Source organism: Nyctereutes procyonoides, unplaced genomic scaffold (genome assembly GCF_905146905.1).
Source record: "Nyctereutes procyonoides isolate TBG_1078 unplaced genomic scaffold, NYPRO_anot_genome, whole genome shotgun sequence".
Classification (NCBI taxonomy): domain Eukaryota; kingdom Metazoa; phylum Chordata; class Mammalia; order Carnivora; family Canidae; genus Nyctereutes; species Nyctereutes procyonoides.
In genome coordinates, this window is record NW_026575117.1 from 924,966 (window position 1) to 949,681 (window position 24,716).

Here is a 24,716-nt window from a genome sequence, read left to right on the forward strand (position 1 = left end):
AGGCTCCCCCAGAGGGATAGGCTCTTTTGTGTAGGGTGGACTGAGACCAGGAACCCAGGTCAGCAGGCCTGATACTCAGGGTCTCAGATCAAAGCTGTCCCACCCCCAACCCCGTGGGAGGGCCCCGTCCTGCTGCCTGCACTTTGGAATACAGAGCGGGGCTTCCCATTCTGTCCACCATACTTAACTCACCCTGGGCTCAAGAATCTGAATTTCCACTTTCAGCCTCAGAGATGCCACCACCACAGAAGCTCCAATACAGTAAGTATTTTCCAGCTCTGCTGAACAAGATGGAAGCAGTTTGGCATGTTCAAGTTCAAAGTAGGGCTGGCTGGAGCCCTATCAGGGATACCCTAGAGATGTCTAAAATTCCTGCAATTAGACTATCCTACCTATAATGCTCTTCTAAGGTCTGAAACTAAGTGAGAATCCATTTGACGGATGAGTTTGCATGCTCCGTTAAATGAAAAGGCAGGTTGTTTTGTCTCCCTCATGGGGTGTCTTTCATCTTTTTTTATATATATTTTTCAATATTGTTGTCCTCTCTATCTCTGACTCATCGTCACTTTGTGCTCTTCGTTGTAATTGGATCTCCCAGTTTATGGATTGTATCTCAGGGAAGACACATGTTTCCCATTTTCCCTGATTATTGTCACTGCTCTATGACGGCCTCATGATCTTGGGTGTTGAGGACCACCTCACTTGGCTCACTGTCTAGCATGGAGAGCGTCCCGTGGAATCCGTGGCAGACACGCTCTCCTGTGTATCGCACTTTCCACCTGCAATATGTCATGCACAGGACAGACGTCCTTAGAGACAAGTAAAAGTGTAATGAATTTACACAGCTGCCAGGTAGGAGTTTGAATATAGGCCCTGTAACTTACAGTGTGATGCTGGGTGAGTTAGCAGTCTGTCTCAGCCTCTATCTCCTCATCTGTAAAGTGGTTATCCCTGTAGTTTTGCACCGCTTACTAAGCAGGACCATAGGTACAAAGAATTTAGCACAATACCTGGATCATAATGATCTTCCAATACATGTCAGCTGATTTTATTGATAACATGCTAAGCAAAGTGATATTGGCTTTTAGTTTAAGGAGAGGTTAATCTCAGTGGAGACTCCGAGGCTTTGTGTCTAAGGTACTTGAATTTGTTCCTAACAGATGGGTAAGTTTTGAATGAAGTAAATGGGGAGAAAGTATATTCTGAAAGGGGGAACAGAGTAACTGAAGCCTCAATGGCAAGGCAACCTAAGCCTGTTTCAGAGTGTGGTGAGTTGTCCAGAGGTACTGAAAATGTGTCCCAAACGATGCCAAGTGAGGTTGGGGGAAGACTTCTTTGCAGACAGCAGCTTCAATACCTTGGTTCAGACTTGATCCCTTTGGCAGTGGGAGAGTAAACCTCTGAGCAGAGAGCAGAGTGGCATCAGGGACCTGATTTTGGAGGGTTGATCCAGCAGCAGAGAGGAGGACAGATCTCAGCAGAGAGAAAACAGAGGCAATGGGATCAGTAAGGAATCCATTACCATCGTCCTAAAAAGAAATATCTGCAGCCCAGAACATACGTAGTGGGACTGGGAACAGAAGAGATTTTTGAAAATGCAGGATTCACATAATTCAGCAATGAGTGAGCAGCAGGGCATGATTTAAGAGAGAGAACTTATAGAGTAACTTACAGAGAATCCATATTTTTCCATGCTCTCAGGGAAGAAGCACAGCCTCTAGTTAGAGCTTCATGGAAACTAAATTTGGGAGGAAGGAAGCCAGATCCCAGAGGAAAGAACAGGTTGGAGAGAGGTAGGAAAGTTGGTCAGATGGCCACAAGGGGCTGGGTCTCAGAGAAAGGATCCTTTTCACCATTCAGGCTGGGTGTAATCTCCCCTTTGCACTGAGGCTGTCTGAGCAGATTCATTTCCAGAATCCATTCAGTCCATCTAGCATAACATTCCTTAAATGCACACTGAGACCTGGTGGGTAACGACGTTCCAAGAATTGCTAAGCAATTCTCAAAGGTCCTTCTGACTTCCAAATGTAATAACAGTCTTATGTTTGGAAGGATGTAAAAATCACACGGTGGGGGTGGGTTTCAGAGCAGGTGTTCCTGGGAGCCAACCCTACAGACCAAGCCACAAGTGATCTGGGGTGGGTACAGGCAGAAAGAGTTTACAAAATCTTTCTAGGTGATTCAAATTCCCTCCTTTGGTGGGAAGTGACCATGTGCTTGCAAGGACCAAACTATCCTTTCAGGGGTGCGTGTGCACACACACACACACACAGCAGAGGTCCCTCCAATGTGAACATGACCACATATGGTCGAACTCCTGGCCCTCTGACAGCCTATTAAGATTGGAGACTCTGGAGTTTGATTTCCTGAGGTCAAAGTCTTGCCACATTTTAGGCATGCGACCTAGAGTGAGCTTCTTGCCTTTCTGCGCCTCCATTTCTCAGTCGTAGAATGAAACGAGAGCGGCACCTGTTTTAAAGGGCTCTTTAGGTGAAGATTAATATAGAATCTCCAGAGCAGGGCACACAACATAGCCATTGAGGATTGTTCAAAGGTTCTAGACAGCAACGCTTGCAGCTGCCCTATTTGTTGCCCCATTGATGTAGTTTTAACCAAAATTCATTTAAACGGCTTCTGGGACAGCATTTGTCCTTCCCTTTGTGGGAACGATGGGGCTGAGACCAGGTGGTAATATCCATGGCCTGGTGGCGGCGACCTCGCAGGATACCAACGTTGCCACACAAGGCGGAGATAGTGACCGCAGGATTCTTGCCGGCAAATGACACCATGGACTTTTTCCAAGTCCAGACAGATTGTCAGCATTGGCCTGAACACTCTTTGGAGACAGCACCCCCTCTCCTTGTTTCTTCTTAATTCTTCATTTTTAAAAAAAAAATTAAAAAATTTTTATTTATTTATGATAGTCACACACACACACACACAGAGAGAGGCAGAGACATAGGCAGAGGGAGAAGCAGGCTCCATGTACTGGGAGCCCGACGTGGGATTCGATCCAGGGTCTCCAGGATCGCGCCCTGGGCCAAAGGCAGGCGCTAAACCACTGGGCCACCCAGGAATCCCTTCATTTTTAAAATGATTCTGACTCTTAGTCTAAAATGAGGCAGAAGTCAATCAAAACAAATATTCTTTTTATCATTAAAATGTAAGAAAAAATATGGGGACATGGAAGACAAAAGGAAGCCCTGCTCCGCCAGAACCTTGGCATTCTGAGAGTAATGACATCCTCTCTAATGGAGAAGGATGGAGAAGGGACAGATTGAGAAGAACACAGGTCTTCTTCTTCTTCTTCTTCTACAAACGAACTAAAATATTGGGGTTCTCCAGAACGTTAAATACCTTCATTTTCAAATGTAAGGATTTGTCTGCATTCCAAAACTCAAGAGAAACTCTTTGTAACTCGTCTTGGACTTTATCCTTCCTGCCATGGCTCTCGTTTGCAGTGTAATTAGCTGCCCGTGTTTAGAGGACAGTACGGTTCTCAGAAATACAGTAACATTTGATTTCATGTTGCCCTATTAAAAAGAAATACTCAAACAAATGAACTTTTTTTTAAAAGGAAATATTTTATTTCAAAATCAAAACAAAACAAAGTAATATAGATGCGTAGAACCTGACAAATAAAAAATTGAGACTTTGGTCCCTGAGTAGGGGGTTCATACAAAATAAGCCTGTGATGCTTCCTCTCCCCTAGCTCAGTGAATGCCTTATTATCCCCCAAACCTGAGACGTTTCCAAATGCTCTAACACACACACACACACACACACACACACACACAACTATCTCCCCCTCCCCATACTTGCCTGTTTTCTTCCTCCCCCAGTACTTCCCACCACACCAAGAGTTTCTATGATTCGGGAAAAACTGCTTATCAGTTGCCAAAGAACGAATTGGTGAAACCCACATAGTCATAGCCAGCGAGGTGGCTTCGGCCTCGTGGGTCCTCGTACTGCTGCATATGGGAGGCACAGAACTGCACTTGTTCTGGGGTTAGGGCCTGAAACAAAAAGGAAAGAGATAAAAATATAGGGATTAAAAATAGCTGGCTCCTTGGGGCTGGCAATAGGCCCCATACCCAGGACCCAGGGGGCAGAAAGACAGAGAAACAGCAGCCAGCCCTGTTCCTACTGCGGACCTTCTCAGGAATCTGTAATGTCTAATGAGTAAGACCAGCTCATCTTTTCAACTGAGCCCTTACCTTTGGAGTCTCATCTCATTTTGACTACACACTTTATCCCATTTCCTAAATTTGGGTTATTAAAGAGATAGCCTTAAAAACTGAGTTTTGGGTTTGGAATTGACCCTTATAATCATGAGAGAATGACTGTAATTTTCATGCTGGGACAACATAAACTGAAGTGGTGAGCAAAGCAAGTGGTAACTTGTGCAGGACAATGTCTGAGCCAAAAACAACAACAAAAAAAAAAGTGGGTGGAAGAGGGTAGTTGTTAATGGTAGACTGTCAGGCCCAAGAGAAGCATGCTTGGATTGCCATGGGAGCAGAGTGACAGTGGACGCAACCGGAATCTGACCTGCTTCATGTCCTCTTTGGTAATATAGGCCTTGCCCTCTGCCAGGGCTTGGAAAGCATTCTCTATTTCATCGCTGGACTTGATGTTCTCTGACTCCTTGTCGATCAGGAACGAGGTGTAGTCCTCCAGTGAGACATAGCCCTTCCTGTGGGAGAAATGGGCTCCCCTCCTTGAGACTGTGGGCTGTGACCTCTCTTTTGGCCCCAATGCCTCTCACCCTTGCGGCTAAGTAAATGCTGCCTCCCAAGCCCCAGCCTCCACACCCACGAGAGCCCTCCGGCTGGACTCTCCAGTCTGGGAGTCTCGATCAGCACCCCTTCCCAGGCACTTCAAGCTTTTCAAATTGAGTTGAAGACCTCTATTTCTGGTCTTCTCATCCTTGGCATTAGAAAGAATCAGTCCCCAACAGTGAAGGGATCCCTCCAAGACTGTACTCCACCCGACAAGCAAACAACCTCACCCCCACCGGTCGTCCTCCAAATCATCCAGGACCTTAGAACCTTATACACATGGCAGGATTCTTCTATCGAGGTCCTTTTTCAGAATGAGCAGAGATTCAAAGATCAAACAGAAATCAGGAATTGGGCAGATTACTAGAGCCTGTGCCAGAGTTGGAACAGTGCCATGAGCTTCTGAGCTAATCCCATGAGGGCCCAATTCACATCTGCTGGTCTATCTTCCTGTTCTCAAGATGAGTTAGTTACCTGTTTCATGGATCATTTCAATCTCTGCTCATTTCTCTAGACCCCATTCCCTACTGTGGTCTCATGTTTGGTCTTCTTCCTACCTTCCTGGATCAACAGCATCTAGGAACTTCTCAAACTTGGGCTCAGGTTCATCCTCCTCCACCATAGGCAAGTAATAATTGAGCCCCCTCAGGCAGGATCGGAAGTCTTTGTGGCTCAAGCGGCCTGTCAGATTCTCATCAAAATGTCTGAAGAACAAAAATATTTTGTCAAGTTCAATAGAGAACCAGGTTAGAACAGAGAAGAACAGTTCTTTTTGGATCAGCTGAGACTTTAACATGTCCACAGGTCATCAGAAAACTGAGTGAGGAACTTGCCTGTGTTTCTGAAAGATTTTTAACCCAGTGAATAGAGCAAAGGCAATAAAATGTTGAGCATTTTGCCAATAAATTGCCAATATATTGCCAATAAAATGAGAGCATGTATTTTCTGAAGTCCAGGCATCTCACAGACATAGTAAAAGTCATGACTTGAAGTTAATTAACACATCTAGATCTTCATTCAAGATCCTACCACACCAACAGTGAGGGGGAAAAAATCAGTTATTTGGAGATTCATTCCAAATGGGTTGGAAAACAAGGAGCTGATCAACTATGAGGTTAAACTCACTTATAGGTTGTGCTAAACTCCTTCAGAGCCTCTTCACTCACACCTATGGTGTCTCTGAAAAGAAAAACATGAATTAGCTCATGAAATCAAACAGAAAAATAGCAGAAGACACACAATGTGGAATGTAGAGGGATGTTAGTGGTTATTATGCTACTCAGGTCATCCAGTTCAGGGGTTGGCAAACGATAGCCCATGGGCCAAATGTTGTCTGCCATTGCTTTTGTACAGTTTAATGAGCTACCTCAAACGAGGAAGTGTTTCATTAAACATAAAAATTGCATGAAATTCAAGTTCCAGTGTCCATAAATAGAATTTTATTGAAACATAGACATGTTCATGAATTTGTGGGCTGTCAACAGCCTGTTCTCTCTATGACAGTGGAGTGAATAGTTACAACAGAGACCACATGACTCAGCACACCTGACACATTAATGATCACTCTTTTTATAGGAAAAGTTTGCCAATCCCTGATCTAGACAATAATGCTGCCATTATTACCGAGACCTAAAGCTATTTTGATTTAATTAATATATTTAGAAAAAAAACCAAACAAACAAGCGAGTTCTGCTCTTCTGGCTCTACACCTTGAATATTTCTTGCAGTCTAGACATTTGAGATGGACTTTTACAAAAGGGATTGCTCCTCAGAGAGATCATATAAGATGGTGAAGGGACTCTGAATACTGGGTGAGGAGTAGCTTCAAGGGGATGGCAGCACGATCTCCTGTTTCAAAATAGACTCCCATATAAAAAGAAATATTCTGTGGGACAGGAGAGAGAAAGAGAGTTTTGATTCTGGAGGTGATGATATCTCTGAAGCAGCTCTTTCATCTAATACCCCAAACTCTAGCCCCTGGGGCTAAGTTCTGACACCTGCTACTACCCACACCCTGCCCAGCCCTGGTCATGGGTCCACAGTACTTGGCTTGGATCTGCTGTTCCAGGTTGTGCTGCATCCGCATCCCCAGCTGGTGGAGTTGGTCCCACTGCTGGGCCAGCCCAATAGTGCTGTACTTGATGTCCAGGACCAGAGCCTCTTCCAAGCTGTCTCCCAGATCCTCAATTTTGGTCAGCTGGCGCTTCATGCCCTGGATCTCCTTCTGCTTCCGCTAGAAGAGACAAGAAGGAGAGGAGCAGTCACGCAGGGTACCAGCTCCAAACCAAGGGATGATAGAGGAGATTAGGAGCTGAGGAGGTTGGGTCTCTCCTAATTGCTCCTTTTAAATTATTCTCGGGACTCGTCCTGTCCTCTGGGTAAAAGGAACTGTTCAGGAAATCCGCTTCTGTATTCCTCGTTTATGTGATGGTGGGAAGGTTAGGTGATGTGACCCCTGCCATTCTGGTCATCTGTAATATATAAACCTAAGAGCTTGTAATATATATATATATATATATATATATATATATATATATATATATCTGTAGATAGATATAGATATACATGATCTTATTTATTTATTCATGAGAGACACAGAGACAGGGACAGAGACACAGGCAGAGGGAGAAGCAGACTCCCTGCGGGGAGCCCAATGTAGGACTCATTCCAGGACCCCGGGGTCACGCCCTGAGCCGAAGGCAGATGCTCAGCCACTGAGCCCCCAGGTGCCCCAAGAGCTAGTAGTTATATGCTGTGGGAAGAGGGGAGGAGCATTCCCAGCATGCCTGTGTGGCCCGCTCCCAGGGATCTGCACCATAGGTTATCTGCTCTGGGGATTGTGGCTGAACTGCTGCCAACTCCCCTGCAGCCACGCAGACGGACTTCCCCAGGATGCACCTGTTGTCCAGGCACATCCGCTGCCCATCGCCTGCATGCAGGTCATGCTTTCTCAACAGGGAAGTAATTGTCCCGAGTAGGGGAGGAGTGAATGGGTTCCGAGGAGGGGGATGGGTGGAAATACTAAATACCTTACATGGTACAATAGCTTGCGGCCCTCCAGAGATCGGTCCTACCTGACAACATCTTACTCTTTATTACTGAAGTTCTTTCATTAGGGAGGAATTGGATTTAATTAATTAAATGTTCTCGAGGTGGGACAATAGAAAATAAGGTTAAGAAACACTGTTCCAGCCCATTGCTACGCTCAGCTCTTGAGAGACCATCTGGATTTAATTATATTATCATGTCAAATGATGATAGCTTTTGCGTCTGTTTTCTTAGTGTCTTGCAGCGACTCTGTGATGCAGGGAATTAATGAACTCCATTGTAGAGACATGGAAATTAATGTGACTGAGCTACACTGATGTCCATGCTAGTGAAGCAGCAGCTAATGGCTAGAATGCGAATTGCTGGCAGGGTTGGGACTAGACTCTTACGTTCTTGACCTCAAGGCCAAGGAGTTTGCCTAAAAGTACTCTTAGGGTTGCCTTTACGTGGTCTTCCTCGCACTCTTCGTAATTCTGACACCATCCTCAGCTAAGCAAACATCACTTACTTTATTTGCTTCCAACTGGGATTCCAGAGTTCCTGTTTCTTTGAGCAAAGACCTAGTTAAGAATGAGAGGGAAATGTTTTTCATAGCATCAGAGGTCAGTATTCCACCCAGACTCACCAATTCTGACACCCTACATTTCTCTACTTGTACGTCTATTATACGGCCTCTCTGAAATGAATTTTCACACCGGATTTTCACGAGACCGAACCCTTCTGCCAATTGGTAGGTTGCTAGACAGATGAGAAGAGAAGGAAGGTCGGCCCTGGTCCTTCTGTGTCTGGGAGAAGGCTTCTACACCTTCCTCCGGGTTCTTCCTCTCAAACATACCCGCCATCTAATGAGGACATGACTCCCTCTAGTGGGCTGAAGGCAGGCTGATACGGCCTGCGCTCCTCTTTCCACCCCGCACCATCCATTTGGGCACCATCTCAACCTGATGGTGAGGGAGATGATGATGAAAGATGCCTCGGTGCTAAACCCTCCTTATTATTCGTCTTCGAGAACAATATAACAAAACAAACATAACGTAAAATACTGACCCGTCCAGAAAATAAGCCCTGGACATGGGAGTCCGGAACAGGAATCAGAAAAGAGAAAAAAAAAAAGAGAGAGAGAGAAAGCACAAGTTAACACAAATTCCTTCAATGATCTTCTTTCCTCAGATTTATGAAATATTCTAAATCTGACAGGAACGAGTTTTGCCCCTGCTCCCAGCATCCCTCCCTCCCTGAGAAGCTCTGTCTTAGGATGAGGAGCTCAGGAGTCACGTGACGTACTCAGTGCTGGGCATGCTGCCAGAGGATGGGGGACAAAACCCGGGGCAGAGGAGGATGAACTGTGCTTCCTCTGCTTTCTGCCGGATGACTTTTATTTATTTATTTATTTTTAATTTTTTTTATTTGTTTATGATAGTCACAGAGAGAGAGAGAGAGACAGAGAGACAGAGAGAGAGGCAGAGACACAGGCAGAGGGAGAAGCAGGCTCCATACACCGGGAGCCCGACATGGGATTCGATCCCGGGTCTCAAGGATCGCGCCCCGGGCCAAAGGCAGGCGCCAAACCACTGCGCCACCCAGGGATCCCTGGCAGATGACTTTTAGCTGTGACACAGGATTTCCTCTTGCTCATCACCTGGTTTCTCCTTGTTGAGTTTGTAGAAACAGTATATGTATCACAGATGGTCTAAACCACCGCTTTCACTCTCAAAACTCCGCATTCCTGACCCACCTACTGGATGGGGCCTACCGGCTTTGACAGTTGTTCTAATGTATTACAACTCTCAACATCTCTTCTTTTCCAGGTCATTTGCCCCAGAAGATGCAACAAATGCTATTTTCACGTATAAGACATTCCGCCTTTGATAAGAGCAACCAGCACGTAGTATCTCACTGACTCTCACCACAGTTGTATGTCAGGCAGCACCAGAGCTTCATAGCAGGTGCTCTCGGCAGGCTCTGCCTTTGGTCATGCCAATGAAATCCTTTGTGACCTTGAGCAACTCCGGTGGTCCACTGAACTTCCTTCCGCACTCGGAGGCAGAGCTAATCAGACCCGCTCTGTACACTTTTCAAGGTCGCTCTGGGGGTTAAGGGAGGTAGTGGGTGTGGAAGCACTTTGTAGAGTGTAGACATAAGGGACTGTATCATTTTAGACTTTAAGTACAGTCAAAATGAAAAAAAATGAGAGTGTCTAGGAGAGAGTATGGAAGTGTACACAATGGGCAGTGGCATTGTGTTCTTGTTTCTTGATTTTGCAAGGACTGATTTAGAAAGACATCAATTCCCAATGAAATGGACAGATAGGATTTGGTGATTTTGGAACAGCATAACTGCTGCAGGACCCCCTCCCGCTCCCCTCAGATATGGATTTCATCCCTGTGGCGACGCAGGGATGATGGCTTTAGAGGCAGCGCTGCGCACCTGGTCTCCAAGATCCACTGAAGGAAGGCGCTGGCATTCTGCTCAAACTCCTGGCACATCTCAAAGTTCTTGACCTGTCTCTCCTCCTCCTTTTGTAGCTCCTGCTCCCGCTCCTAAAGCCCCACATCACAGACAGTGGCGTGAACATTGAAGACCTGTCTTTGCAGTAAAATAGCTGGTTCCTAGGCTCAGCTGAACACCTGCCCTCCCCTCAAACTAAGTGTCTTCCGGAAGCATGTGCTCCGAGCTCGTGTTTCCTCCTGGCCTCCAAAGGGGAAGGAAGCTCCCTCACGCCCCGCCCCATGAGTACTTGCAGGTGTCTCTAAGACCAAGCCCAGTGGCAAATACGCTAATACTAAAGGCAAATCATCCCTCCTCTCATTTTTTTTTCTGGGTGAAAACTTCATTTAAGTGAACATAAAAGTGGCCATAAAGGGAAAAGTAGTAACAAGAGTTGCCATTTAAAATTGGCGATATTTTGGTAAAACTTTTCTTTGTTTTTTAATGTTTTCCATAGTTTCTATGATGAATATCTTTATAGACAGATGAAAATGATACACAAGCATATAAAAAAGGCACTTTGGAGTTATGTATAAAATAAGGAGTGCCTGGGGTGGGGGGCAATCTATAGGCTGTGAACATACATATGAACCTCATGAACTTTCACATCCCATGTTTGGAAACACCTCCTGGAGCCTGTGTTTGCTTCCCCGGTTCACTGCTCACACCCAGAGGCAGGAGAGTGTCTGAACCCTGGGGCGTAGGGCTACACCCACTGTGAACGTATTTTCAAAATTTCCTTAGACGGTTGCCGTTCAGGACTGCTGTCCCGGCGTCATTATTAATTGTGTCGTTTCTTTCTCAAAAGTCCCCCCCTCCCCCAACTTCTATAATAAATTAGGCAGTCACGCTCACCAGAGTGAAAGTAAGTCTCTGCCATGTGCTTTTACCTTGATGACCTCAGATAGGTGCTTCCAGAACTTCTCTAGCACCTCCATTGTTAACCAGGTGTAAGGGCTGGAAGGCACATTTAAGGCCTTAATCTGCTGGTCTAACTCCAGCAAATGGTTGAAGTCAGACTGTGCTTCAGCCAAGGAGGCCAGGAAGGCCTCGTGGTCCTTCTGCAGCTGCCGGACCTCATTCAGGGAGACACAGTGCACAGGCTCTGACAGGTCCTCCTTGGCGTTCTCACACCAGTGGTTGAAAACGGAAGCCTTGTGTGCAAATTCCATGAACAGCTCCTCAGCCTGCAGAGAAAAAAGTCACCTCCGTCTTTCCTGATAAAGCCCCTCCACAAAAGAGAAAACAGGATAAAACAACAACAAATACAAAATATGACAATAACAAAAAGAAAACCCCTAAACCCCCCCAAAAACCATACTCAAATACTTTCAGGGTCAGCTCTCCCAGACAGCAGAACTGAAACCAAACCACCGAACACATGCACTCAGTGGGCAGGCAGGTGCATGTGAGGCGCCAGCCTGGGCCCTGGCCCCGGTGCGAAATGAGTCAAGTCCTCCGTTATCTACAAATAAGGAGGCTGAAGGAGTCCCAGAGTTGTTTTAGGACCAAGAATCCAAAACAAGCAAGAGCCGTTTTCGGTGATAAGCCTGCACGATTTCTTATCTCAAAGTCTCTGCCCTGATTTTTCCTGACACGCGGCAAACATGCAACAGCAGGCGTTCAATGAATGAAGGCGTGAATCACTGACTACACGGATCATTGACGGGTTGGGCCAGTCTCTCTCATTCTCTGTTTGCTGCTTCTTTCCCTCCTCTGCTCTCCTGCAGACCAGGCCCCTCCGGTGTCTCTTTGTCTCTGAGCTCTTTTCCTGCCTTCCTCCTAAGACATGTTCAGGCCTCAACCTAGTTCCCAACCTCTAATCTGTACCCTTAGCCCTACGTTACCATCTGGAGTTATCCAGATGCTCCAAATGACTGAATTGTCTGGATTTCTGAACAAGAGAAATGGTACAGATTGTTCCAAAGAGTAAGTGAGCAAGAGTAGTTGTAGATTTAAAATGTATCATAGATTTAGGGTCAGTAGCTTGTGTTTCCCAAGAGATTTATCTGAGGCAAATGTGAAAATGAGTTTTCATCCCCAAATTTGGAGGTTAAAGAGGAGAAAACTGGCCCAAATGGAAGAGGGATTACAAAGGTATTACACCATTACATCTTACCTTGTACTCACGTCAGCAATCTCTGCTAAAATAGACTAATACAGAGAAAGCTGAACTGGCCCCTACACGGGAAAGACACAAAAGCCTGTAAAGTACTTTACATTGTTGGATCATCTGAGTATTTTACACAGATTTTACAATCAGGAACTCAAATAACAAACCTCGGACAGGGGGTGGGGGTGACTGGGCACTGAGGGGGGGCACTTGATGGGATGAGCACTGGGTGGTATGCTATATGTTGGCAAATTGAACTCCAATAAAAATAAATCAAATAACAAACTCTTGTTAGTTTGAAAATTAGGACTAATGGAATCAGAATGCCAGGTGTCTTTCTATGTTGAATGCATATATACATATATGTGTAAAGTTGCCCATAAATCGATTTAATTTTTCACTTAAGACTTATTTGTGTAAGTACCAAGCCCATCAGTAGAGTAATTAGCTAAGGGTCCAGACTGACTAATTTTTATCTGTGTGTTTGTTTCCTAGTTCCCCTAACTGCCTACCTTTACTTGCTGCCCAGTACCACATTTCTTACAGTCTAGGAATGCTCAGTAATTTCACTGAGCATCCTGACTTCCTTCTATTAGTGATATTTTTTATGATCAATATCCAATACCTTAGCAGCCACGAATAAAAAGAACATTTTCATCACTTAAGCCTATATAGAGCTTAGTGGTTTGCATTGCATTTTCAGATCCATTATCTCTCTTAGTCGTCATAACGCAGAAGCCAGTGGTAATGTGATCCTATTTCATTAATGGAGGAATCAAGGTTCAGAGATATGAAGTGACAGGTACAAGGTCTCCCAGCTAGGAAAGGTGAACACAAGATGAGAATTCAAATTCTATTTGTCAAGTGCTCCTTTTATTTGGGTTAGAGAAAAGTGTAAGGAAAGCCTTGCCTCCTGCCTGCCAGCTTAGTTTTTCCATATGCTAGGACCATTTTTGTCCTTCTATGATGTGTCTGACTTTCATCTCAAGTCAGCTGGGTAACTGACAAATTCCCTAAAAAAAAACCCTTCTTATCAGTCTAAAAACACCCTGATTACTTCTTGTTCAATAAGAATCCCTTCCTGATCTTTTTCATGCACTCACTCAAATGTCTACAGACGATCCAAACAGTAGTTCCAGTACTATTTCTGGATTCCATGACTAATATACAGATAATTGAAGCCTGATCATGACTTTTTCAAAATTGTATTTTTTATTTTATTTTTTTTACCTTCTGTAGGGGCAGCTGCTTCTCTAGCAAGTTCTGTCTGTGGGCTGCAGAGGCCTCCAGCAGCAGTTCCCAGCGCCTCAGCAGAGCATCATGGCGCTCCTCAATGGCTTTGGTCTGGCTGTGCTGAGCAGCCACCAGTTGGTCCTTTAGGTCAGTTATCTTTGACAGTCTGTCTTGCTGGAAGCTCTGCAGACTGGCATCCAGTGTGTCCTGGGAAAGACCCAAAGAGAGGCTGTGAACAGAGAAACAACGTAGATTCCCAGGGGCCATTAACACCTGGGTTCCACCAGATTTTTATTATGAACAAGGTAAGGTCTAGGAAAGAATCAGAGTGAGGACCAAGCAAAAGGAAACATAACTTAGAGATTTAAGTGAACATTTGTGGTTGGAGTTATGGCTAAGTTCTGGTAGATGCATGTTTTGGAATCAGAGCATAGGTTAGGTATAAAATTAATACTAAGGGAATATTGGAGCACAATATGATCTCCTTTTTTTGAGTCAAAACTAAATGCTTCCTACAGCTCACATCCTAAGACTCCTGTACATACCCTGTTAGATTTTGTTTTCTGATTAGAAGCAGTACACTACTAGAGATCTTGAAAGTACACACACTGACAACAGACCTCTTACAGGGGTCAGTTGCACAGTCATTTGCGTGTGTGTGGTGTCGATATCAAAATCACAAATTCTGGGTACTACACTTCCAGCTTTAACAGGGTGGCTTGTATTTAACCAGTTCTTCCTATGAGAACAACTTTAATTGCTGGATAAAAGTACAAAACATCAGCTGTTTGAAAGAGATCAGAATGCAACTCGGGAAACTATACCTCAAGGAATCAAAACTCTAGAGAGATGAAGTAGTAGTAAATTCAGAGTAATATTTTCTGGATATTACTTCCCTGGGATGTGTGGACCACACAGGCCAAGCAACTGAGGGAAAGGCAGCTGCTCAGAGCTCTTGATAATCTCATGAAACTAAAGAGACAGTTTCTGGGGAACCAGGTAGCCAGGACTTGAGCAGCTATGGAATAAGCACTGCAGAAAAGCTGGTTCAACCTTCTGCCTGTTTTCCTTCATGGCATCTACAGCTCCCTAAACTGTAAAAGACGGGAGTCCCAGAAGCCAAGCAGAAAAACAGTAACAAAGAGTCAAATATGCTAAGCAGCCTCCTCAATAGTCTTACACCGCTGAGTTGAGGACACAAAGAGGACTAGCCTCAGTGAAAGGGATTCAATTGGACCCATAAAAGGCCCTAGTAGTAAGAGCTAATTGAAAAAGGCAAGTCAAAAAAAAAATTATGTCTTGAATTATTTCAGTCCCTGGCCAAACAGTAGGGGTTGGATGAGGGATGGAAGTGTTAAATTATAACTCAATCAAAATTCATGAGTTACGCTACTTTAAATGTAAATGAACTCACTATTCCAGTAAAATGATCAAATTTGATAACTAAACAACAGTCAACTCTGTGAGATTTTAGGAGACACATCTAAAATATAAAGACACTCCACACGTCCATGTTCATTGCAACATCATTCACATTAGTCTAGATATGGAAACAACCTGAGTGTCTATCAACAAATGACCAGATGACAAAAATGTGATGTGCGTGTGTATGTGTGTGTGTAAAATGGAACATTATTCAACCATGAGATGGGAGGAAATCCTGCCATTTATGACAATTTGCATGAAATTTGAGAGCCTACATTAAATGAAGTAAGTCAGACAGAGAAGGACAAATGCTATTTGATATCACTCGCAAGTGGAATCTAGAAGAGCCAAACTTAGAGAAACAGAGGAGATGGGTGGTTGCCAAGGGCTGGAGAGTGGGGGAAATGAGGAGATATTGGTCAAAGGATAGAAACTTCCGACTAAAAGAATGGCTAGTTCTGAGAATCTAATATACGGCTAATAGAACAGTAAGTATTATATACTTGAAACTTGTTAAGAAAATAGATTTGAAATGTTCTCACCACAAAAAAGAAGTAGTAATTACGTGATGGAATGGAGGTGTCAGCTAGTGCTACAATGGTAATCATTTTGCAGCATATAAGTGTATCAAATCAGCAACAAAGAAATAAAATATAAAGACATAAATGTAAAAAAAGAAAAAAAAACAACCAAAGGATGGAAATAGATATACACTTCAAACACAAAACAAAACAAAAAGCCTAGTTCTCTAGTACATGAAAAAGAAAACTTTAAACCAAGGATTATTATTAGAAAAAAAAATTCATGATTAAAAGTATCAATTCATCAAGGTGATTTATAATTGTAAATGTCAACACAACTTTAAACCTAGCTTCAAAATATATAAAAATAACAAAGTATTTAAATAACATGATTAACAACCAGTATCTGGCAGGCAATATAAACCACTGTAAAATACACATCCTTTTCAACTGTACATAGACTATTTACCAAAATGGACCATTTGGTGGATGTAAATCAAGCTTCTAGAATAATATAGAATGTGTTTTTAAAACAAAGTGGAATTAAACTAGCTATAAATGCCAAAAAAGATAATAAGAAAATTCCCAAACATTTAGAAATTTAGCAAAATACACTATGGAATAACCAGTGGGTTAAACCAGAAATTAGAAATAACAGAAACATTTTAACTGAGTGATAATAGCAGAAGTCACATATGAAATTATGAGGTGCAGGTAAAGCTCTGCTTAGAGGGAAATTTATATCCTTACATGAAGATGCTAGAGAAGCAGAATGGCCAAATATTTGGTGATCTAAATAACCACCTCATGAAATGTTTTAAAAAGATAAGTTAACCCCAGAGAGAGTAAAATAAAATGATAAAGATATAAAAAGATATTAATGGAATATAATATAAAGATATAATAAAGAAAAATTTTTTAAAAATGAAAGTGATACATCAGAGCCTACAGATAATAACCACAGAATCGGGGAATGGCATAATCCTAATGTTCAGCTTCATGAATGTGGGCCAGGAGCTGCCCTGTTCTCACCTGCTTTGCCAGGAGGGTGAGGGAGGTGGCGAGGTCTGTACTATTGCCGTTGGTCTTCAGGCTTGCTTCCTTCTCAGCTAGAGAGCAAAGGGGATTGATTAGAGGGGAAGGTAGTTGCTCTTGAGTTGGCCTTGCTGAGGAGAAAAGAAATATTTACTCTAAGTCCTATGAGAGTGTCCTGACTCTGGGAATGGATCATTTATTGGAATATGGGAGCAGCGGGGATGGATGGATGGTTTCTCTGGACTTTGTAGCATAGCAGTGACGGGAACAGAGCTAGGGCCAAGGGAACCTCTGTGTGTTTTGAAAACCAAAGGGAAAGTGCAGATTAGACATAAATTGCGAGTGATCAAACACACTGTATTTTAGAATGTTTTGCCATGGTTCTGTCCTTCTGAATACTAAACATGAAATCACCAGTTCCTCAAAAATGTGTTTTCTGGAATTCTGGTCCTCAGTCACCCATCAGCAAGCTTTCTGGGGCAGGTGTGCACATGAGAGTGTAATTGTGTCCAGAAAAGGTAGGAGTGGGTGAGGACGGAGTATCTCTCTTCCCATGGGAAGTGAGGAAAGCCCAGAGCCTTTCTATCCATGGAATTTACCAGCATTTCTGACACCCAAGGACCCTGGCCCTCACACGTCATACCTATCCAGGCCTCCACCACGTCAGCCTTCCAGTTAAACTGCTGAAAGGCGTAATCATCTTCCAGTTGCAACTTCCAAGCATCTATTGCCCTGGACAGAGAAGGGATCTTTTCTTTCAGAGACTCTATCTTGGCAGAAATCTTCTCCTTCTGCTGACTTTTCTCCTGCGACACCAAGGTGGAGGGGAGAGGAGGGACAGATACGTGGGTGGATGTCTAGGGCTAGAAGCTGGAATTCTTTAACATGATAAAAAGGTGCCATGTCTCTCATTCCAAATACATAACTACTGTCCTCTGGGTCTAGTGCACTTACCATATTTTTCCTCCATGCCCAGGATGGTTATTTCCACTCTAGCATTTGGGACAAGCATCTACTTGTCTTTGTCCACATTATTGTGGCCTTTTTAGTTGGAGTCCCCTCTGTCCAAGGTTCTTTGTATAGCACTTAGACCAGTGAGGGTTTGTAAAAACAAGCACTTAAATAAAAAAATGATTCTCAAGTCACAAAGAAGTTTCAGTCTGGTCCTCTCCCTACAGGCATATGAAGAAACTTCTTCACATTTTTGCAACACTCTACAACCAAAGCATGTCATAAGACCTTTATAAATGCCATGTCCTGCATACAATGAGTAGGAGGGTCAAGAAAGGATTGAAGGACATCTGAGAGGTATCCCTACAAGAACTTGAAAAAAATAATTTACAAAAAGCAGCGACTGAATAGGTAATTACTTGCTCAGAGCAAAAACAAGGCAGCTTAGGCAGAAATTATTAAAATTCAGTGTGATTTAGCACTGCTTATGATTCTGTATTTGGACCAATCCCTTTTGGAAAATGAGCTTGGCCTGGAATCCCCGAGTTGCTCACCTCATTCAAGATGTCTTCTCCTTGAGCACATATACCTTGCACTCGGGTCTCATGGACAGCAAAGTCATTTTCCAACGCTTCATGCTTCTTTAGCAAGCTCTGTATGAATGAGTCAGTGAGAATCAACACATCCAAGCCTGGACAATCTATCCCATCCACATTCTGACTCCCATTGACACTACTACCCACAGGGATGATTCAGCTACGCTGCTGGAGTAGAGGCGTGTCCACCTCCTGCATAATGCCACTCAATGCTTCTCCCAAGGCTCTTTACTCACCAAAAAGGGCAATCTTACCAGAAAAGAAGGAGGCAAAGGAATATAGTGATAGTCTTTCTAACTTATTCTGTGAACTTACGCGTTTTTGGACTTTGGAACGAGAGTGTTTGGTCAAGGTAATATAAGGATTCCTCTATTTTGAAATTTATATAATTCCATCAAATGTTATGCCCAATGGAAAGATAATTACACTCAGAATTGAGCTAGGGGCACCTGGGTGGCTCAGTCGGTTAAGTGTCTGCCTCCCAGAGTTCTGGGACCGAAACCTGAGTCCTGTTCCTGCTCAGCAGGGAGTCTGCTTCTCCCTCTGTCCCTGCCCTCCTGCTCATGCTCTTTCTCTCTCTCTTGCTTTTTCTCAAATAAATAAAATCTTAAAAACAAAACAAACAAACCAAAAGAACTGACCCAAAGGCAGCTGAAGAGAACATTGAGCTGTCTTGAATCTCGCTCTCAACTTTTTCTGTGTCTACCTGCTACTGGAAGGATGGAGAATGGAGTCAAGACGAAGTCCGGGAGTTTTGTGTCTCCTCCTTTTCTGTATTCTCCTGAGTGTTGTCCAGACCAGCCAGCTCTGCCCGTCACCCCCCATCCTCAAGAAAGCCTGGGCTTTCTCTGCTGCCTTTGCCTCACCTTGTCACAAAGGCACCCCATCCACTTTTCCTTCTACATCACATACTAACCAGGCCAAAGGAAGAAAGAGGTTTTGTGTGACTACCAGACTTTTAACCACCACATTTTGAAAATAAAAGAATTTCTGATACATGGTTTCCATACATGGTTTCTTGGGCATTAAAATAAGATGGTTGTTTCTTTAAATACAAGGTGAGCTACATGATCTTGTATGACTGTGTCATATTTCATCATTTTTTAAAGATTTTGTCACAGGCAGAGGGAGAAGCAGGCTCCATGCAGGGAGTCGATCCCATGACCTGAGCCAAAGGCAGAAGCTCAACCACTGAGCCACCCAGGTGCCCTGTTATATTTTATCCTGATGCAGAAACTGTACATGGAGACTGGAACATGATCCACTATATAAAATAGAGTGACTCAGCCGTGTTTTCACATACTCATAATGCATGAAATAAAGTCTTTTCAACACTGTCACCTTCTGTTTCCAATCTCTTTTCTATGCTTCTCTTTGGACACCTCAGAAGCTCAGGTACCACACATCAAACACAAGTTTCCTTTAAGTAAAATCCAGATGTCTCTCTTTAAAATACATTCTTAACTAGCCTCCTTAATGTTGTGTTAAAAGTTGATAAGGCCAAAAGCTTAAAACGTGGTTTAAATATATCTATAATGCATCTCATAACTGCAAGAAGTTGATCAGAAACATCTTCTCTTCTTCTTACATGTTAAACGAAAGGAGACAATGAGATCATGGGAAGGAAATTGAAATTCAGCAATAGGTAAACAACTCTCTTTTCTTATATTAGCCAATCTTTATGGGCCCAGGAAACCAAAAACTCAGAAGGTCAATTTTTTCTTCATGAAAGATGACATAGAAGAGCTATGCGGATAAATATCTTGAGGTAATAGTGAGGAGTATTAGCAATAAAACTCATTAAATCTTTTCCTGGAATTTTTATGTTAGTGCAAAAACTCATTAAGACGACCCTTTGAATGTGATGGCTTAAATACACCTATTGAAAGATCAAGATTAGCAGAATGGGCTTAAAAATCTGACCCAACTGTATGTTGTCTACAAAAATCACACATCAGATGTAGTGGTGTGGGCAGGTATGAAAGTGGCACATTCACACCTGTAAAAAGATGAGCCATGCCCTGGCTCTCATCTCAGACAACAGTGAGCTCTAAACAGATTGCGGACTTAAAATTAAAATGTAACTCTCTAAACTTTTGGAAGAAGATATAAGAGAAGATCTTCATGATCTAGGGCTAGGCAAAAAGTTTTAAAATTTGACGCAAAGCACAGAAGGTCAATAGTTAAAGCAAACAAACATTCCAATCAGAAAATGGGCAAAAGAGGCAAAGAGACATTTCAATGGAGAAAAGAAATAGCAGCAAAAAATCACATAAGAAAATTAGCCATCAGGGAAATACAGATTGAAACCACAATGAGATATCCTGCACTCCTATCAGATGGCCTAAAATAAAGACGATGACAGCACTAGATCCTGGCAAGGAAGGGGAGAAAGTTGGGATCACTCAAACCCAGCTGGTGTAGAATGGTACAACCACTCTAGAAACAGCTTTGTGCTTTTACATTTTTATGTATTTATTAATTTATTTTAGAAAACAAAATATGCAGTTATCCTATGTCCCAGCAATTGGACTCCTGGACATTTATTTCTGAGAAATGAAGACTCAGGTTTACATGGAAGCTTCTGCATGAATACTGAATGCAACTTTACTCATAACAGCTTGAATGTGGAGATAAATCCAGATAGCCTTCAACATCCAAGTGATTAAATGGGTGGTACATCCATACCATGAAATACTACCCAGCATGAGTGAACTATTGCTGCACATAATCTGAATGAATCGCCGGACAACTACACTGAATGAGAAGCTGATCCCCAAAAGTGACATACTCTATGAGTTCATTTATACAATATGCTTGAAATGTCAAAAATTATTGACAAAGGATTGGTGGTTGCCCAGGAATAAGGAAGGGGGTGGAGATAGGAGGGAAGAGGGTGACAGTGATGTCCTGCATCCTGACCGCATAGGGGCCAGTGTCCTGGCAGGTATCACCTCTGAACGAACCTGGGTAAATGGTACCTGGGGCCTCCCTATAATTCTATATTCTATAGAATTCTATATTCTATAATCTATAGATTATAGATCTATTCTATATTCTATAATCCTCCTTAAGAATTCTATATTCTTACAACCACATGTGTATCCACAATTCTCAAGACAAAAGATTTCATTTATAAAAGAGAAGCCTTTGGGAGTGTTTGATATGAAAACTTAAACCACTTAAATGTGTGGCATGTGTGCTCATGTCCCAAATGACTTTTCAAAGGAAAGGGGTTGGCGGTGCGAATTTTATGCTATGCAGGTTTTAAGCTTTCTCTTGCCAGTGTGAGGCTTTCCTTATGTCATCACATAAGAGCAAATTAAACTCCACAGAGAATTCTTGGTAAATCCCTAAGTTTTAAGGCTATTAGGTACAGATCTCAAGGTCCCAAGAACATTATTTTCTTAAGATCACTCAAAAGCGGGAACCCTGGGTGGCGCAGTGGTTTAGCGCCTGCCTTTGGCCCAGGGCGCGATCCTGGAGATCCGGGATCGAATCCCACGTCGGGCTCCCAGTGTATGGAGCCTGCTTCTCCCTCTGCCTGTGTCTCTGCCTCTCTCTCTCTCTGTGTGTGTGACTATCATAAATAAATAAAAAATTAAAAAAAAAAGATCACTCAAAAGCTCTAGAACTCCATATTAACTCAAGGCCACACAGATTCATTTCTTTATTGGGAAATTCTATACCATATTTACAAATATGTCTCTAAATTGTGAAAGTAGTCTACCTGCCAGGTAGCCCTTCTAAAATTATATTTTCTAAAAAAATAAAAATAAAAAAAATAAAATTATATTTTCTAGAAACTGCAACCAATGCCCAGGCATAAGAATCTTTCCAAGTCAGTGTAACATTAGTATCTGAGGGAATTTTTAGAAAACCTCACCCTATGAGGGAAGGTCTGTCACTATGATGACAAAATCCCAGACAGATCCCAAATCATGGGATTGAACTTTGAGTCCTGCCTTCACACCTGATATATTCCAGGATTGTATCTTTGGGTCTTGATTTTTCATATTTAAAACTGACAAAAGTGTCCATATTTGCATCATCTTTTTCTCCCACCAGAGGAAAGATTCTTTTCATAGAGGAAAATGTCGACTACTTAAGAAAAGATTCAAAGCAAAGGGAAGATATTAGTCATTCGACTTGTCGCTCACCTGAGTAGTGGCCAGTGTGTCTCCAGAAGCCCCTCCAGCGACCATAGCTTCCTTTTCACTGATCCAAGCCTCCTCCTCTTCGGCATTCTGCATGAATTCCAGGTACTCTAAGGATTCCTCTAGCTGACGCCCTCTGTAACAGGGTGGTGAGCCCAGGGAGGATGAGAAGAAACCAGTACTCAGGGGAGCACAGAGAGCAGCACAGCCACCGCTGCACTGGGCCACAGAATGATCGAATCTGAGGTCCTGTGAACCAGCGGAGGCCCTGGCCCCAGACAGTCAGTTTTGTGGCATCATCTGCTCTCTGGGAATCTTTGCTGGGGGAGGGGAGCCTTGTCCAAACATGGGGGCCTAAACATCAGAGCTGGAGAAGAGCATCAGTGAAGTAGTATCTCTTTCTACTCTAAGCACCACCACTCCTCTTATCCAATGAAGGCACCACGTGATGCTAGAAGTTTCCTTGTTTTCCCCAGGAAGACATACCTATCATAGGCAGAAATTATTCTGTTTGGATATATGGCTATAAGGTTCTCATTGGCTGTATGGTATCAGGAAGAAAATATACCTCTTTGTTCTTTTACTTCTAGGAGCTGCACACAGCACTAAGCCTGGGGCGGGTGTGGGGGGGTGTCATACACAGTAAAAGAGACCCAAGGGGCAGGCCCTGGTGTGAAGGATTGGCATATGAGGCCAACAATGATAAATGACAATTGCAAGTAAGCATGGGAGCAGACGTGTGTTCAGGCCGCAGAGGAGACAACCTCCTCGCGTCCTCCTGGGGTAAGTAGGGCAAGCTGCATGGAAGATTGCCGTCTGAGCAGGGACTCTGATGATAAAGAGAGATGGGGAGAGGAGGGGAGCAGCCAATGCTAAGCCCAACACCAACAACCCAGGAAGACAGCGGGGCCTCTTATCGCCAACTCACCGCATGGCAGCCAACTCTTTGAGCTTCTCCCAGTGTTGGAAAAACTGAGCCAGCCGCTCCTGGATCTCCTCTTGCCCCACAGCAGCCTTGTCTTGCAGCCTCTGTGCCTCATCCAGCACATTCTGAAGAACACACACCCCCATGGCACATTGCCCCACAGACTCTCCTCTTTGACTCATAGCTCCCTGGCCAGGTATCCAGCCCTTCCCACACTCCACGTCATTTATAAACTTCATGGTACTTGGGGGTGTCTTGAAAATCATGGGAGAATGAAGATTCCTGCAATGAGGCCCACTACGCTAAAGGTCGCCTCATGCAACTTCAGTGCTTGCACTAGGCTGCACTCCACGATCATGGATTATTCATGGTGACACTGCTGCCGAGCCTGACCCAGAGAGGTCTTCTGCACAGATCCCTGTGCAGAGTCCTTCTACTCATGGGCAACATGAGAGGAGGGAAGAATGCCTGTGAGCTCTGTGCCTAGCTCCCGGGACCCTGCGTGCCACCTCCGCGTTGTGTACCATCACCCAACTTCCCATAGTACGGGGACTGCTGTTAGAATACAACTCCTCCTACCTGGATGGTGGGTTCGTGGGCCACCAGCTCCCCCTCGAGGCGCTTGTGCTTCTTCAGCAAGTTCTGAACCCCCTGAAGGTCCCTCCCATAGTCCTGAGAGCTCACTTTTAACAATTTTCCCCTGGGACCAAGGAAGGAAATGGAAAACATAGTTTAGACACGGGAGACTATCCTAAAGCAAGAGTGTTCTAAGAGTGGGTGTGTGGCTGGGGGTGGGGAGGTAGTAAATTCTGGAACACTTGGGTGTCAGTAACCACAAAGATAATTAGTACCCAAAGCTTTCTGCAAAACTTCTGACAATATAAATGAAAATAACATATGGGTTCCCACTATATCATGGCTGTCCCAGCCTTCCCGTTCGTTCCCTTGCCTGTCTATCTGTTCATCTTTTCTTCTTTGCTCAAAACGACACACTAATGTTTCTCTTTCAAAAAAAATGTAAAAACTGTATGCTCACAAATGAATGACCCTATGTTCGTATATGACCTTCATGGCCTTTATTACTTTTGCCTATTAATATCAATAACGAATTTGGGTAGAATGGGTATAGATAGCTGATACTGCAGGTATCATGGCAGTTGGATTAGTTCCAAGTATAAAATATTTGAACAGCACCACAAAGGACAGTAAAAGACTACAGACAGGAATATATTATCTCATTGTTTCTAGAAGTTCCTACAGTGTCTTACATGCTGCCCTATGTATGTATCAGGCTTCCCCCTAATTCATTGGTTACCAGCAAGAATCATCAGATTTGTAGAAGAGGAATGCAATGAGGCAGGTTAAATGGGAATTTGATTTACTAAGATTTTCCCAATAGTACTTTTTACAACAAAAGCAGAATTAGTAATGAAATCATGGCAGG

At 43.5% G+C, this 24,716-nt stretch overlaps 1 protein-coding gene across 1 annotated transcript in view; it reads right to left on the reverse strand.

The window, feature by feature from the left end:
- Positions 1–3,844: 3,844 nt before the first annotated feature.
- Positions 3,845–24,716, reverse strand: part of SPTA1 (spectrin alpha, erythrocytic 1) — a 62,682-nt gene continuing 41,810 nt past the window's right edge. Inside the window, exons 36-51 of the mRNA XM_055334029.1 lie at positions 23,852–23,972; positions 23,276–23,397; positions 22,351–22,483; positions 18,145–18,247; positions 17,287–17,454; positions 16,641–16,717; positions 13,660–13,869; positions 11,207–11,503; positions 10,257–10,369; positions 8,877–8,894; positions 8,338–8,389; positions 6,827–7,014; positions 5,907–5,960; positions 5,339–5,485; positions 4,552–4,696; positions 3,845–4,016 (exon numbers count right to left, since the gene is read on the reverse strand). Coding sequence (XP_055190004.1) covers positions 3,891–4,016; positions 4,552–4,696; positions 5,339–5,485; positions 5,907–5,960; positions 6,827–7,014; positions 8,338–8,389; positions 8,877–8,894; positions 10,257–10,369; positions 11,207–11,503; positions 13,660–13,869; positions 16,641–16,717; positions 17,287–17,454; positions 18,145–18,247; positions 22,351–22,483; positions 23,276–23,397; positions 23,852–23,972 — 2,074 coding nt within the window. The 3' untranslated portion in view covers positions 3,845–3,890. The remainder of the gene's footprint in view (positions 4,017–4,551; positions 4,697–5,338; positions 5,486–5,906; positions 5,961–6,826; positions 7,015–8,337; positions 8,390–8,876; positions 8,895–10,256; positions 10,370–11,206; positions 11,504–13,659; positions 13,870–16,640; positions 16,718–17,286; positions 17,455–18,144; positions 18,248–22,350; positions 22,484–23,275; positions 23,398–23,851; positions 23,973–24,716) is intronic.